This window comes from Prorops nasuta, unplaced genomic scaffold (assembly GCF_024137725.1).
Source record: "Prorops nasuta isolate Cenicafe-Biocafe unplaced genomic scaffold, Cenicafe_Pnas_1.2 PNAS00021, whole genome shotgun sequence".
In the NCBI taxonomy this organism is placed as follows: Eukaryota; Metazoa; Arthropoda; class Insecta; order Hymenoptera; family Bethylidae; genus Prorops; species Prorops nasuta.
In genome coordinates, this window is record NW_027116818.1 from 2,837,730 (window position 1) to 2,849,291 (window position 11,562).

The window sequence follows — 11,562 nt, forward strand, 5'->3', positions numbered from 1 at the left end:
TTATCAATCTCGAGTGTTTATTTTACTTATTTAAGCGGTGTGTTGTATCTCGTATTCTCTACGAGACGTCCCTCTTTTATTTTATTAGATAACTGTTTTACCGAGTCTTTGGTTTTGTTGAATCACCCATCTTGCGTACCACTTTTCTTCAATTTTTACGCCCAAAGGTGATATAATGAGAAAGTGTCCGTGTACAGCAATAAATTTTTTTTTTTCAAATTATTCTATATCGCTTTAATCAGTGGTTTACTTGTTCATACTGGTAGGAATCACCCCACACATACATTTTCCTCGTCCGTGTAGTGGGAGGAATCCCTGCTACTTCATATTTATTACTATGCATGCCATTACAGTTGTATAATGCGACAAATTGTGTGATTGGGAAATGTTTCAGCAAACAACACTTTGTACTTGGTAGTGTATTGTAGGGATTCGAATCTTTTTCTTCGTCTTTTGGTTTAGTATATACTTTTTTGCCTAGAAAGTACGAGCTCAACTAAGCTGAAATGTTATTGAATTAACGTCCCCGCATTATTCAATGGACTCAAAGGCAACATAGCTCTCAAAATGGCTATATGGATAGGTAAGAAATAAAGAAAAGGAAGGAAACCTATGGACACTGATGTCAGTCGGCATTCGTCCGCCAATCGCGTCAAGGTCTCCGAGTTGCCGTTTCTAAGAAACCTGAACAGTTGTCTATACCTAATGACCTAGGTAGTGTCATCATTAAAGGGCCTCTGCCCAGAGTATATTTGCTTTTATTGACCTCCATACTAGTCTGCACAAGCGAAGTCAAAATGTGATCTATAATTGCTCTCTAATCAAGACAAGGTAGGCTCCGTGAGAAAGTATTCCTGCCACACCAGTATAACAGTCTTAAGAAATCATTGAGGATTTGTCTATAGTCAAACTGATGTACTCACTCATAAAGCATAACGTCTTTTAAATTTAATAAATAACTTGGAAGCAAAAAACTACACATTAACGAAGATCAAACTCAAGGGTCAGACCGATTTCAGCAACGCGTAGCATCTGTGATGTGATGCGCTAAGCTTAAGATTTTTGTCTTTCCACTGTGATTCCCAATATTCTCACCATTTGTGCTCCAATCTCATATGCTATAAACCATTTTATTATAAGGATGGTAGAGTCAGTGCCGGATGGTCATAATGGATTATGCCGCCTACAACAATGGTGAGCAGAGGCGATATTTGCAGTACTCTCTATTTTTTCTCCCACCAGTATAGTAACAAAGAGTTGAGTAGAAAGCGCCCCCCAAAAGTAGTAATCCTCTCACTATCGGCAACATGACGTTGCGTTGTCAACCAGCAGCTGACTGCAATTTCGTTAGTCGATATCCAATCTAGCTTCACCAGTTCACCACATCTCATTTCTGCTAAATACCAATACTAATTAGTGCTATTGAAGCAAAAAAATCGAATCATTAGCCTCTAAATAAAAACTTACAACGATGGCAGTGCGAAATAATTACAAACATTGCAAACTTCGATCAAATTTGTTTATTTCTCATATCAAATAAGCAGAAATAATGTTAGGAATGAAATGGGAGACCATCATAACATACAAGTCGCATTTATTTAAAATAAAGTTTATACAGGGTTTAAAACTTCGTATAAAAATAATAATTCTTTAATATTAAATACTCAGCTTAGAGAGTTTGTTTTTTTTAGAAATATTTGAAATATTAAAGCATTTAAGTTCAAAGCGTAACATTAATTATCACACTACACGACTAAGAACCGCATGCCATACAAGCATCACCGTTTTCACGTGAGCACGCAAGAATAATTTCATCCTCATCAACACTTCCATTCCCATTTCTTGTCATAGCTGTGTTTACTGGACTATTATTAACGCCATTTTCAGAAATTGTTGATTTCTTCGGAGATACTTTTGACACTTTCATCAATTTTGATTTATCCACGGTAAATTGTATAGCGTTCGCTGCTGGTTTTGTCCTTAAATAGTACATACCGGTCTTCAATCCCTATAATCATTCAAAATTCTTCAATTTCCCCCTCTCCCTTACACATACACACGCACATAAAATGAATATTTGTATACCATTTGCCATCCATAAAAATGCATGGATGTAAGTTGCTCCGTAGTTGGTTGAGCTAGGTGGACGTTCATAGATTGTGACTGATCTATGAAAGCTCCGCGATCTGCTGCCATTTTGAGGACTACCTTTTGTTTAATCTCCCAAACGGTTTTGTAAAGGGCCTTCAGGTTGTCTGGTATACTAGTAATATTTTGTATGGAACCATTATTTGCAATTATTTCGTTTTTCATATCCGGATCCCACAAATTTTGATCGGTCAGATCTTTTAACAAGTGATGGTTGACAACTTGAAATTCTCCCGATAGTACTCGTCTAGTGTAGATGTTACTAGTGTAAGGTTCAATAGATTCGTTATTTCCCAAAATCTGTGCAGTGGATGCAGTTGGCATTGGGGCAATCAGCAGGGAATTTCTAACACCGTATTTAGCAATTTTCTCTTTCAGTGCTGCCCAATCCCACAAGTCGGTTGGTGTGACGTTCCACATATCATATTGTAAGATCTGCAAATAATATGTATTATAAATATTATCGACAATATAAATTTCAATAAAAACAAAATAAAATAACCGAAACGTACTCCTTTACTGACTGGGCTACCTTTGTACGAATCGTAGGGACCCTTTTCCTTCGAAATTTCACAACTCGCCTCCAAAGCACCATAGTAAAGTGTCTCAAAAATCTGTATGTTTAGCTTTTGAGCTTCCTCGCTTTCAAATGGATATCGCATTAATAAAAACGCATCGGCTAATCCTTGAATTCCAATTCCTGCAACCCATTCATCACATAGATATTGCTTTGCACATGATAATGATCAATATTATAAATTTTAAAATCTTACCAATAGGTCTGTGCCTTAGATTGGATCTCTTTGCTTCAGGGATAGGATAATAATTTACATCAATAACCTTATCTAAATTTTTTGTTACCACTTTAGTGATTGTCTTTAATTTTTCAAAATCAAAGACTTTTTTTTTGACATCAACAAACATATTTACTGCAATCGAAGCTAAATTACATACCGCTACTTCATCGGGACTAGAGTATTGTACGATCTCGGTGCACAAATTGCTGCATTTTATTGTACCGAGATTTTGCTGGTTCGATTTACGATTACAATGATCTTTGTAAAGCATGTAAGGAGTTCCAGTTTCAACCTGAGATATAAGAATAGCTGTCCATAAATCTCTTGCCTGTACTTGACGTTTAAAACAATTTTCGCTCTCATACCTAAAGATTTGAGAAAACTTGTTTTAAATATCTGATATATTATCAATAACATTGTATAATCAGTCAAATTTGTGTTTACCGAGTGTACAATTTCTCGAATTCTTCACCCCATACGTTATCGAGACCAGGCGATTCATGGGGACACATTAAAGTCCATACACCATCATCTAAGACTCGCTGCATAAATAGATCTGGAATCCATAATGCATAAAATAACTCTCTAGCACGATTCTCTTCTTTGCCAGTGTTCTTTTTCATATCTAAAAATTCGAATATATCTGCATGCCATGGTTCTAAATAAATGGCAAACGCTCCAGGTCTTTTGTTTCCTCCTTGGTCCACATAGCGAGCAATATTATTGAATATTCTGATCTTTTGAACAATGCCTATGCATTCTCCTCCAGTCCCATTAATAGGAGTACCTTTAGCACGAAGGCAATGAATATTTAATCCAATTCCACCTGCAGATTTACTGATAAGAGAGCATCTTTTCGCTGTGTCATATATTCCTTCCATACTGTCTTCATTCGTGGTTAAAAGGAAACAACTAAAATAATTTGATTTATTAATTTTAGTTATATTAAAAACAATACAGTATTGAAAATTTTATAAAAAAATACATTACCTAGACATTTGTTGTCTGCCTGTGCAAGCAGAAAAAAGGGTTGGCGAAGCATGAGTGAAATATCTTTCAGACATTAAATTATATGTCTCAATTGCCTTGTCAATATCTTTTCCATGAATCCCAACTGAAACTCTCATCAGCATATGCTGAGGTCTCTCAACTACTTTCTTATTTATTTTAAGTAAATAGCTTCTCTCTAATGTTTTGAATCCAAAGTAATTGTACCTAAAATCTCTGTCATATACAATAGCAGAGTTTAATTTTTCTGCATTTTCTTGAATAATGTTATGGTATTCATCACTGAGCATTGGCCTGGGATGATTTGTTTGTGGATCTCTTACATTATATAAGTCTAGCATTACCTCTAAATTAAAGAAAAAGTAACATTTTCATAGGTTTTATATTTGGAGATAAATATAAATATTATTAAGAGCAGAGGGTATCATACCACTAAAGGATTTTTTTGTTTCCTTATGCAAATTGGAGACTGCTATTCTGGCACCTAATATGCCATAATCGGGATGTTTAGTTGTCATAGTAGCTGCAGTCTCAGCAGCAAGATTATCCAGCTCTACAGTTGTTACCCCAGAATATAATCCATTTATGACACGAATTGTAATAGCAGACTGAAAAAAAAAAGATACAGAAATATATAATAGCTAAGAATGAATTATTTCCTTAATTTTTAATAAGTATATAATGATTGACTAGGATAAATAAACTAAACAAAAATAGCCTTACAGGATCTATATAGTCCATATTTAAATTATAACATAATTTTTGAATCCTTGTGGTAATTTTGTCAAAACGAACCACTTCTTTTCGTCCATCTGAAAATAATTGAAATTGATTAAAACTTTTCTTTGTAATTGGTCTTAACAAACACGAAAATTATAATTCCCAAAAGAATTTAATCTACTTTACACGATACATCTATGAATCTGATCACTCACCTCGCTTTATTACGTACATCTTCTCATATTCAGACATTTTTTGACGATTAGAAGTTAATTTGGAATCAACTAAAATACCTTCAAATTATGAAGCGACGGCGTCACGTGAACTATTGTGAACGCCGAACGGGTACTTTTGGCGCGAAACAGCACAGTAACTTGAGCAGCTATTCGCTATCGCAAGTCGCCTGTTGCAACCGTCGCAACTGGTCGCAAGTGTCGCAACCAGTCGCAACCACTAACCAGTCGCGAGTGTCGGAACTGGTCGGAACCAGTCGGAACTCGGAACCAGCCGCAACTCTCTTACTATAGGGCGCGTTCACGGAGAACAACCAATGCTACTGCGCACGCACAAATATTTCAGTCAAAAGCAGTATAGCGCCAAATAGCGCTGCATCTCCACGTGAACGTGCTCTACACTGAAAATAAAAAGTGGTAGTAACAGCTTCCTACTCATAACTAAATCCGCTAAATCGCCTAAATCTACCTTCTAGAAGATTAGTTATTTCTACTCATGAGTTTGGTAGTCTTTACCGGACACTCGAGTAGATTATAGAGACCGTGCACACCAACACAATGATAGCGAAGTGTCAATGTATAACTGTATACGTATAAATAAATTACACTCAAAAACTGCGAAAATTGACCGATAGTTTACGCTGATAGTATGCATATACACCAATATACATTCTTATCTCACTGCCATTGTGTTAGTGTGCACGGTCTCTATACCATTCTCATCAAATGAGACAATTAGGCCCGGTTCCACAAGCCTTTTTTGATCTGGATTAAGTTAATTTTGCTATATTTTATGTCACATAGAATATAGCATAATTAACTTAATCCAGTTTAAACAAGGCTTGTGGAATCGATCCTTAAATGCTTAGAATTTTAGATACCACTCGAGCCTAATAGTAAAAACAACTCGAGTCTGAAAGTAAAAGCAACTTGAGCGCCTCTCCTCTACTAGGCTCATCAAGTTGCTCGACAGTCGACACTCGAGTAGAAGTTACCACTTTTTATTTTCCGTGTAGATGGCGCGCCGAACGGTGATAAAGATGGCCGTTTAGAGTGATATCAATTTTTATGAAAATTAATGTTTTCTAAGTCAGTTCTGATTACTGCTGATGCTGATGCTTACATTTTAGAAACGTTAGTTTTTATTCATCTAATTTTTTTAAATAGACCTAACCCACTACTTTAAATAAATTCGTTTTCATTCAAAGAATTGTATGTTTTAAGAATTTGTAACAGATTTATACATCGATAAAGTAATTTATTTATACGAAAAAGTAAGGTTATAATCTTAATAAAAAGCATTAAATTAAATGTAAAAGCCAATATGCCTGTAGGATATGCTAAATCTATAGATCAAGTGCCTAAAGGAGCTATTATTATTGCATCTCCCGAAGAAGCATATGAAAGGCATCGTACTTTGATAAGAGCCTGGAAACCACAAAGGGATGTGTATGTATTGTTGAATGTGTATTCTTAAAACGTGTAGTTTTATTATTTGGATTACATTTAAATATCATATTCATTAAAGATTTGCCCTCAAGTATGGAGGGCTCTTCATCTCAGCAGCTGCTACTACAACTGCAGTGTTTATGTTCACACCTTTAAGACGTTCATTGAAATTGCAAGGTTACAATGCTAGCAGTATCTTTTTAGCTGGTTTACTTCCAGCACCAAATGTTATTTATTATCAATTTGAAAAGGCATAGTAAAATATGTTTTCATTTCAGCTGTCAATCTATATTATTTTATTACATTATACTTCTCTTTTACAGTTAATAGAAACACCGCTTGTTATAGCTGATAAGTATATGTGTCCAGCTTGCATTTGTACTAGAGCATTAGCACTTCAATTTGCTGTTGGTATTTGTTTGCCTACAGTCAGTATGGCAGTATTAAATTATATTGTAAGTAATTTTAATCTATTTAACTTGTAACCTTTGACTACTGACTTATTAATTTACCAACATAACTAGAATTGTGTATCATACTACCATAAAGTAATTCTGTAATTACAACTGTTTTACATTTAATATTAAACAATATTGGATATAATATCTTCTATCTCATACTAGGTTTTTTAAATAAATCAAAATCAAGGAATAACAGAATGGTTAAAGAATGCAATAAGCAAAAATATAAAGATGGCAGTAAAAAGTCAAATAATAAATTAATTAGTTAATTCCAGCTAAACCTGTCAGGCTACTATCTCAGTAGTTAAAGGTTAAAAAGGCATATATATAATACTTTTTTAAAAAGACCTTTTTTTAGGCAGCATATGGTTATGGGACAATGAAATTACCATATTATCGTAATTATAAAGAGACTGCTTCTACATTATGGAGATTACTTTTCAAACCAAATATATCAAGACTTATAAATTTAAGTGCTTTTCAAGCAATTGTAGTTTTTTGCGTCTTTACCGCTGAAATAGAATCGTTAAAAAATATGGAATATGCAATTGCAAAGAAAAGTTTTGAGAGAGAACAAGAGTTGTTAAGAAAAAGATTAGGAGAAGAAGAAAATATTTAATAGTATAGATGATAAATTCAAGAAATTTATGCACTAGTAAATACCTTTTTGTAGATAGTTGATTAATAAATTGCAAAATAAAGCTATTTATAATTTAATCTTTAATTTCACTTAATATTTACAAAATTTATTAATAATATAATTGAAAGTAGATTATCTAGAAAATAATTACTCTTTGATAACATTTTATTATGGAATTCTATTTAAGTACAAAGATTAGAAAATACCAAAAAACTGCATTATAATGAGACTATAATAAAATTATACAAGGTAGAGTTAGATAATGGTTTTTATTGGTATTTAACTTTTGTACATTTTGTAATATAAATAGAAGGATGTGATATTTCATTTTATATATGCAAATAGAATATGTACATTTTTGGTGATATATCTTTGATAAAAGATTTTAGACTAATGAATTAAAGAAGCTAAATTATTTTATTTAAAACATGTTCTATTTAAAATATAGTGAACGAATAAAATAATTATCGTCGGTATTGACAATTAAAAGGTTTTTGTGAAAGAATGAGTGCTTGTTAAAAGTAGTAACAAGAAGTTACAAGTCAAACAATTTTAACTGGAATTGACAAGGAAAATCTTCATTTAACGAAAATTGTTAAAAGACTAATATATAGAGAAATAAAAGTATAATAAAAATATATAATATTTAATTACGTATTAACTGGGCTGTTATCCTGCGTACTTGTACATAATGGTTCAATAGAGCCACAATCACAATCCGTTGAAGATATATTACATGGGTCAATTCCAGCAGAATTGTAATCAGAAAAGGAACAGGCAGGAGCACTTTTACTTGCTGCTGGAGCTGTAGTTTCTGGTAATAAAAGCGAGGTACGTTCATTAGCACTGCAAAAGGGTTGCTGATAATTACTACGACCACGAATCCTTCGGCTTAAAGATGAGCTAACCACACCCAAGTGCTCTTTAAGATCACTGTGCACATCAGAAACATCCCACATTGCTCTAAAAGAATAGCAATAAAAATCATTTTATTTGAATAATGAATTCTTTAATGGGTAGTTTAATCTAATTACCTAAAAGCATCCCACCATGCTTGAGTTTGAGTTAAATTTACAAAAGGCTTGTAGCTGAAACTGTAGTGATGAGCCACTGCAGCTAGGAACATTTCTATACAAATCAAAAAATCTTGTAGCTTAGAAGAAATCTTTCTTACATCATCCGTATTGTCAGTATCAAATATGCTAGATATTACATCAAAGTATACCAGCATTGCAATGATTACACCTTGACTGTAAGCAAAAATAAGTCAGCTGATATAATTGAGTTCAAAGTGAATATAACACAAAAAAATGTATACTTACAAAAATGAAAAAAATACTACAGCTTTAATACATAAAAATTTACCAACTGGTTTCATTGGCTTCAATGCCTCAGCATTGGCACGATAAAATAGTACCAAGCAGTACATGGCAATGAACTGAGAAATATTATTTATTGCTATCATATATGGAAAAGCTACATCTCCTCTGAACTCTCCTTCGCCATAAACTCCATTTAATGCACATATACTATAAAAAGCATTCAAGATATTTGATTAATATTCAAAATAATATTCACATTATGAATATACTTAAGACTTTTAATACTTACAAAGAAACTAAAGTGGATATTCCTCTTACTGCAGTATACTGCAAAATTCCATGCTTACACATGTGTACAAATTCATGTCCCATTTCCCAATCTGGTAAACAGCATAACGGAAACATATGATGAATTTGAGGTGATAATTCTAATCTATGCTCTAACTGATGATCTGCATTTAAATAAGCTAGCAAGTACATCATGAAATTGTATATAACATAAGCTTCATAGCATTCTCTCATAGTATCCACATATATGCTTCCTTCAGGATAAACTAAACCTAGCCACTATTAAATACAGAAATGTCAGTTTATTTTTATGTTAAAGAAAATTGATATAAATGTATATAACTATGTATCTTACTGCATTCATTGCATATATAGGCACCATCCATAGTATCCTAAAAATTAATAATTTTGTAAATAACAAAGATTATTGTAGTGAGTAAATCAGTTTACCTAATGATATATTTTTGCAATTCAGGCTTGGTATAATATATCATATGTTGAATTATTTCATAAAAGGCAATTGGTAAGGCTAGTAATACAAATGCGCCTCCAACAAGCGCACCTTGATCCTGCTTTTTTAAACCATTCTTTATAGAATTTGTTAATAATATTGGCACAAAGATGATAATAATAAGAGCATAGACAATGGTTAGAACTGGTAAAATCCATAACCTCCAATGCTGACAAATTCTAGCCATTGCTCTGTCAAATCTCAATGCATTACATACTTTTTAAATAGAAGTATCTGAAATCTGTAATATGAAACTTGCTGTTAATAAAATTTTTCACCATATTCATAGCTGTGAGAAATACTTTTGTTTTGTTTAAAAAGCAAATTATTGTTAATTTATAACTATGTAACTTAATTAATGAAATTATAAAATATTTAATTTGACAACTAAAAAATTAGAGATATTGATATTTGTATATTTAGCAATTATTATATGGAATTTCCAAATCTTACTTCCAATGTCACTTTATTTAGTTTGAGAGCAATATACTCTGCCATGCTCAACACAAGAATGTACTGATTCTTATGAAAATACGAGATTTAAATAAAGAGACAAATTGGATGACTGAAAGCATGAATCAGCTGATAATGACAGAAAAGATATGCTTTACTAACCCTCGTGCAAAAGATGCTTTACTATGCACGTTAGTATATATCAGCAGTTAAAATCTGTAAGACGTAAATTCTTCAGATAAGCTCATTTACTAATCAAAGTAAATTGTCAAAGTCCATACTATTGTATGGACACATCAAGTCGTAATGTAGAGAAAAATATTTAAAAGCAAACACTATTTCTTCTTAAATTATTTTGACATTTATGCATCTTTCCATATTAGTGAACACAAAACCCACAGAACGGAATCCAGATCAGACAGTTTTCTCACTGTGTTTCTCACACATGTAGTGTAGTTCCACCTGCTTGCAAACAATGCAAACCCATTACCACCGCTTTCTCAGCAATGTGAAAAATATGCAATAGATATACCAAAATTTGTCGGTGAAGAGTTAACAGAATTGCCCTATAAGATTGCAGAAAGATATTTTTTTTCGCAGAAAGACGCTAACTTCAGATTAGATATATTAAATAGTTTAACTGTCAGCCTGAATCCTGATTCTGAACTGACTGACCATGCTGATAGCGCCACCTGTCGGCGCCGACACCAGTTACGGCAGTTAAAAAGTTGTACACTGGTGGCAGTAGTACATAGTACTGGGCACCACTGGGCAGTGGGCACTGGCCAGTAATGGCAGTGTGCTTGTGTGTGTGGCAGGGGCAGGGGGGTGACCAGTGTGTGGGCTGTGTGCAGTGTGCATGGTGTGCGTGTGCACACTTGATCACTGGACACTGCAGGTCGCACTGGTCCACCCACAATCTACATTGTATAATGTGTACAGCACAGTTGCACACTAAGCCACTGGTGCACACTGCACATGTACTGCAACTGCACGGAGCGAATAGCTCCGTGAATTTTTATTTTCGTTCAGGACAATCATGCTTTATAATATTATTGATTTACTCACAATATGATATAATATATATATAGCTAAACATTTTCAAGATGGCTTATGCAACTTCATTTCGCACACCCTTGAGTTTTTACTCATCTCGTCACAAGTAGTGATTCTAATGGAGAAATTTATATTCGAAATGAAAAGGAAATAAATACCCTATTTTGAGTTGTGCTTATTAATCGTCTTATTATTTTTTTTACCTGTAATGATAATTATCACATACATTGTAATTCCAACAATTATAATTTAGTATAATCAATGTATATTTCGTAGAATAAAGTTTAATCAATAAATTATAGATTGCAGTAAGAGATATCAACTTTTTGCATAGCTCCTTGTAAAATTCTTATCTATTTATATTAATAGAAGTCTCGTGTAAAAAATTGATATCCCTCTACGGAAGTAAAGGAATTATTATATCTAAGTTCTGGGGTGTGTCTTAAGCGGCTACTATATATATATATATATATATA

At 33.2% G+C, this 11,562-nt stretch overlaps 3 protein-coding genes across 5 annotated transcripts; 1 reads left to right on the forward strand and 2 right to left on the reverse strand.

The window, feature by feature from the left end:
* Positions 1 to 135: 135 nt before the first annotated feature.
* On the reverse strand, positions 136 to 5,505 carry LOC136780997 (ribonucleoside-diphosphate reductase large subunit-like). The gene is made up of 10 exons (XM_066739636.1): positions 5,376 to 5,505; positions 4,889 to 5,307; positions 4,677 to 4,765; positions 4,384 to 4,561; positions 3,936 to 4,299; positions 3,390 to 3,857; positions 2,922 to 3,310; positions 2,661 to 2,848; positions 2,086 to 2,583; positions 136 to 2,008 (listed from the first exon to the last, which is right to left on the reverse strand). The coding sequence occupies exons 2-10, from the start codon at positions 4,923 to 4,925 to the stop codon at positions 1,754 to 1,756; spliced, it is 2,466 nt and encodes an 821-aa protein (XP_066595733.1). The 5' UTR covers positions 4,926 to 5,307; positions 5,376 to 5,505; the 3' UTR covers positions 136 to 1,753.
* A 424-nt stretch (positions 5,506 to 5,929) lies between these two features.
* LOC136781014 (uncharacterized) lies at positions 5,930 to 7,558 on the forward strand. Of its 3 annotated transcripts, XM_066739670.1 has the most exons (5): positions 5,930 to 6,040; positions 6,131 to 6,355; positions 6,435 to 6,606; positions 6,679 to 6,810; positions 7,175 to 7,558. In XM_066739670.1, exons 2-5 carry the CDS (start codon positions 6,231 to 6,233, stop codon positions 7,433 to 7,435), a joined length of 690 nt encoding a protein of 229 aa, XP_066595767.1. In that variant the 5' UTR covers positions 5,930 to 6,040; positions 6,131 to 6,230; the 3' UTR covers positions 7,436 to 7,558. The 3 variants fall into 3 exon arrangements, with proteins under 3 accessions (XP_066595767.1, XP_066595768.1, XP_066595766.1); XM_066739671.1 differs by lacking the exon at positions 7,175 to 7,558 and adding an exon at positions 6,979 to 7,163 and having other exon boundaries at positions 6,003 to 6,355; XM_066739669.1 differs by having other exon boundaries at positions 6,010 to 6,355.
* Positions 7,559 to 7,813: 255 nt separating this feature from the next.
* On the reverse strand, positions 7,814 to 10,532 carry LOC136781009 (transmembrane protein 184C). The gene is made up of 7 exons (XM_066739662.1): positions 10,193 to 10,532; positions 9,517 to 9,818; positions 9,422 to 9,458; positions 9,068 to 9,345; positions 8,779 to 8,985; positions 8,491 to 8,706; positions 7,814 to 8,419 (listed from the first exon to the last, which is right to left on the reverse strand). Exons 2-7 carry the CDS (start codon positions 9,762 to 9,764, stop codon positions 8,107 to 8,109), a joined length of 1,299 nt encoding a protein of 432 aa, XP_066595759.1. The 5' UTR covers positions 9,765 to 9,818; positions 10,193 to 10,532; the 3' UTR covers positions 7,814 to 8,106.
* Positions 10,533 to 11,562: the final 1,030 nt, after the last annotated feature.

Bases quoted from the DNA above. Each gene is read 5' to 3' on its own strand.
- LOC136780997 (XM_066739636.1), bottom strand. From the start codon at position 4,925: ATGTCTGAATATGAGAAGATGTACGTAATAAAGCGAG. The intron at 4,562-4,676 runs GTAAGGCTATTT...TTTTTTTTTCAG, and splicing joins ATATGGACTATATAGATCCT to TCTGCTATTACAATTCGTGT. The intron at 4,300-4,383 runs GTATGATACCCT...TCTTTAATTTAG, and splicing joins AACAAAAAAATCCTTTAGTG to AGGTAATGCTAGACTTATAT.
- LOC136781014 (XM_066739670.1), top strand. From the start codon at position 6,231: ATGCCTGTAGGATATGCTAAATCTATAGATCAAGTGCCTAAAGGAGCT. The intron at 6,356-6,434 runs GTATGTATTGTT...TATTCATTAAAG, and splicing joins TGGAAACCACAAAGGGATGT to ATTTGCCCTCAAGTATGGAG. The intron at 6,811-7,174 runs GTAAGTAATTTT...ACCTTTTTTTAG, and splicing joins TGGCAGTATTAAATTATATT to GCAGCATATGGTTATGGGAC.
- LOC136781009 (XM_066739662.1), bottom strand. From the start codon at position 9,764: ATGGCTAGAATTTGTCAGCATTGGAGGTTATGGATTTTACCAGTTCTA. The intron at 9,346-9,421 runs GTAAGATACATA...TGTATTTAATAG, and splicing joins CTATATATGCAATGAATGCA to TGGCTAGGTTTAGTTTATCC. The intron at 8,707-8,778 runs GTAAGTATACAT...TTTTGCTTACAG, and splicing joins GTAGTATTTTTTTCATTTTT to TCAAGGTGTAATCATTGCAA.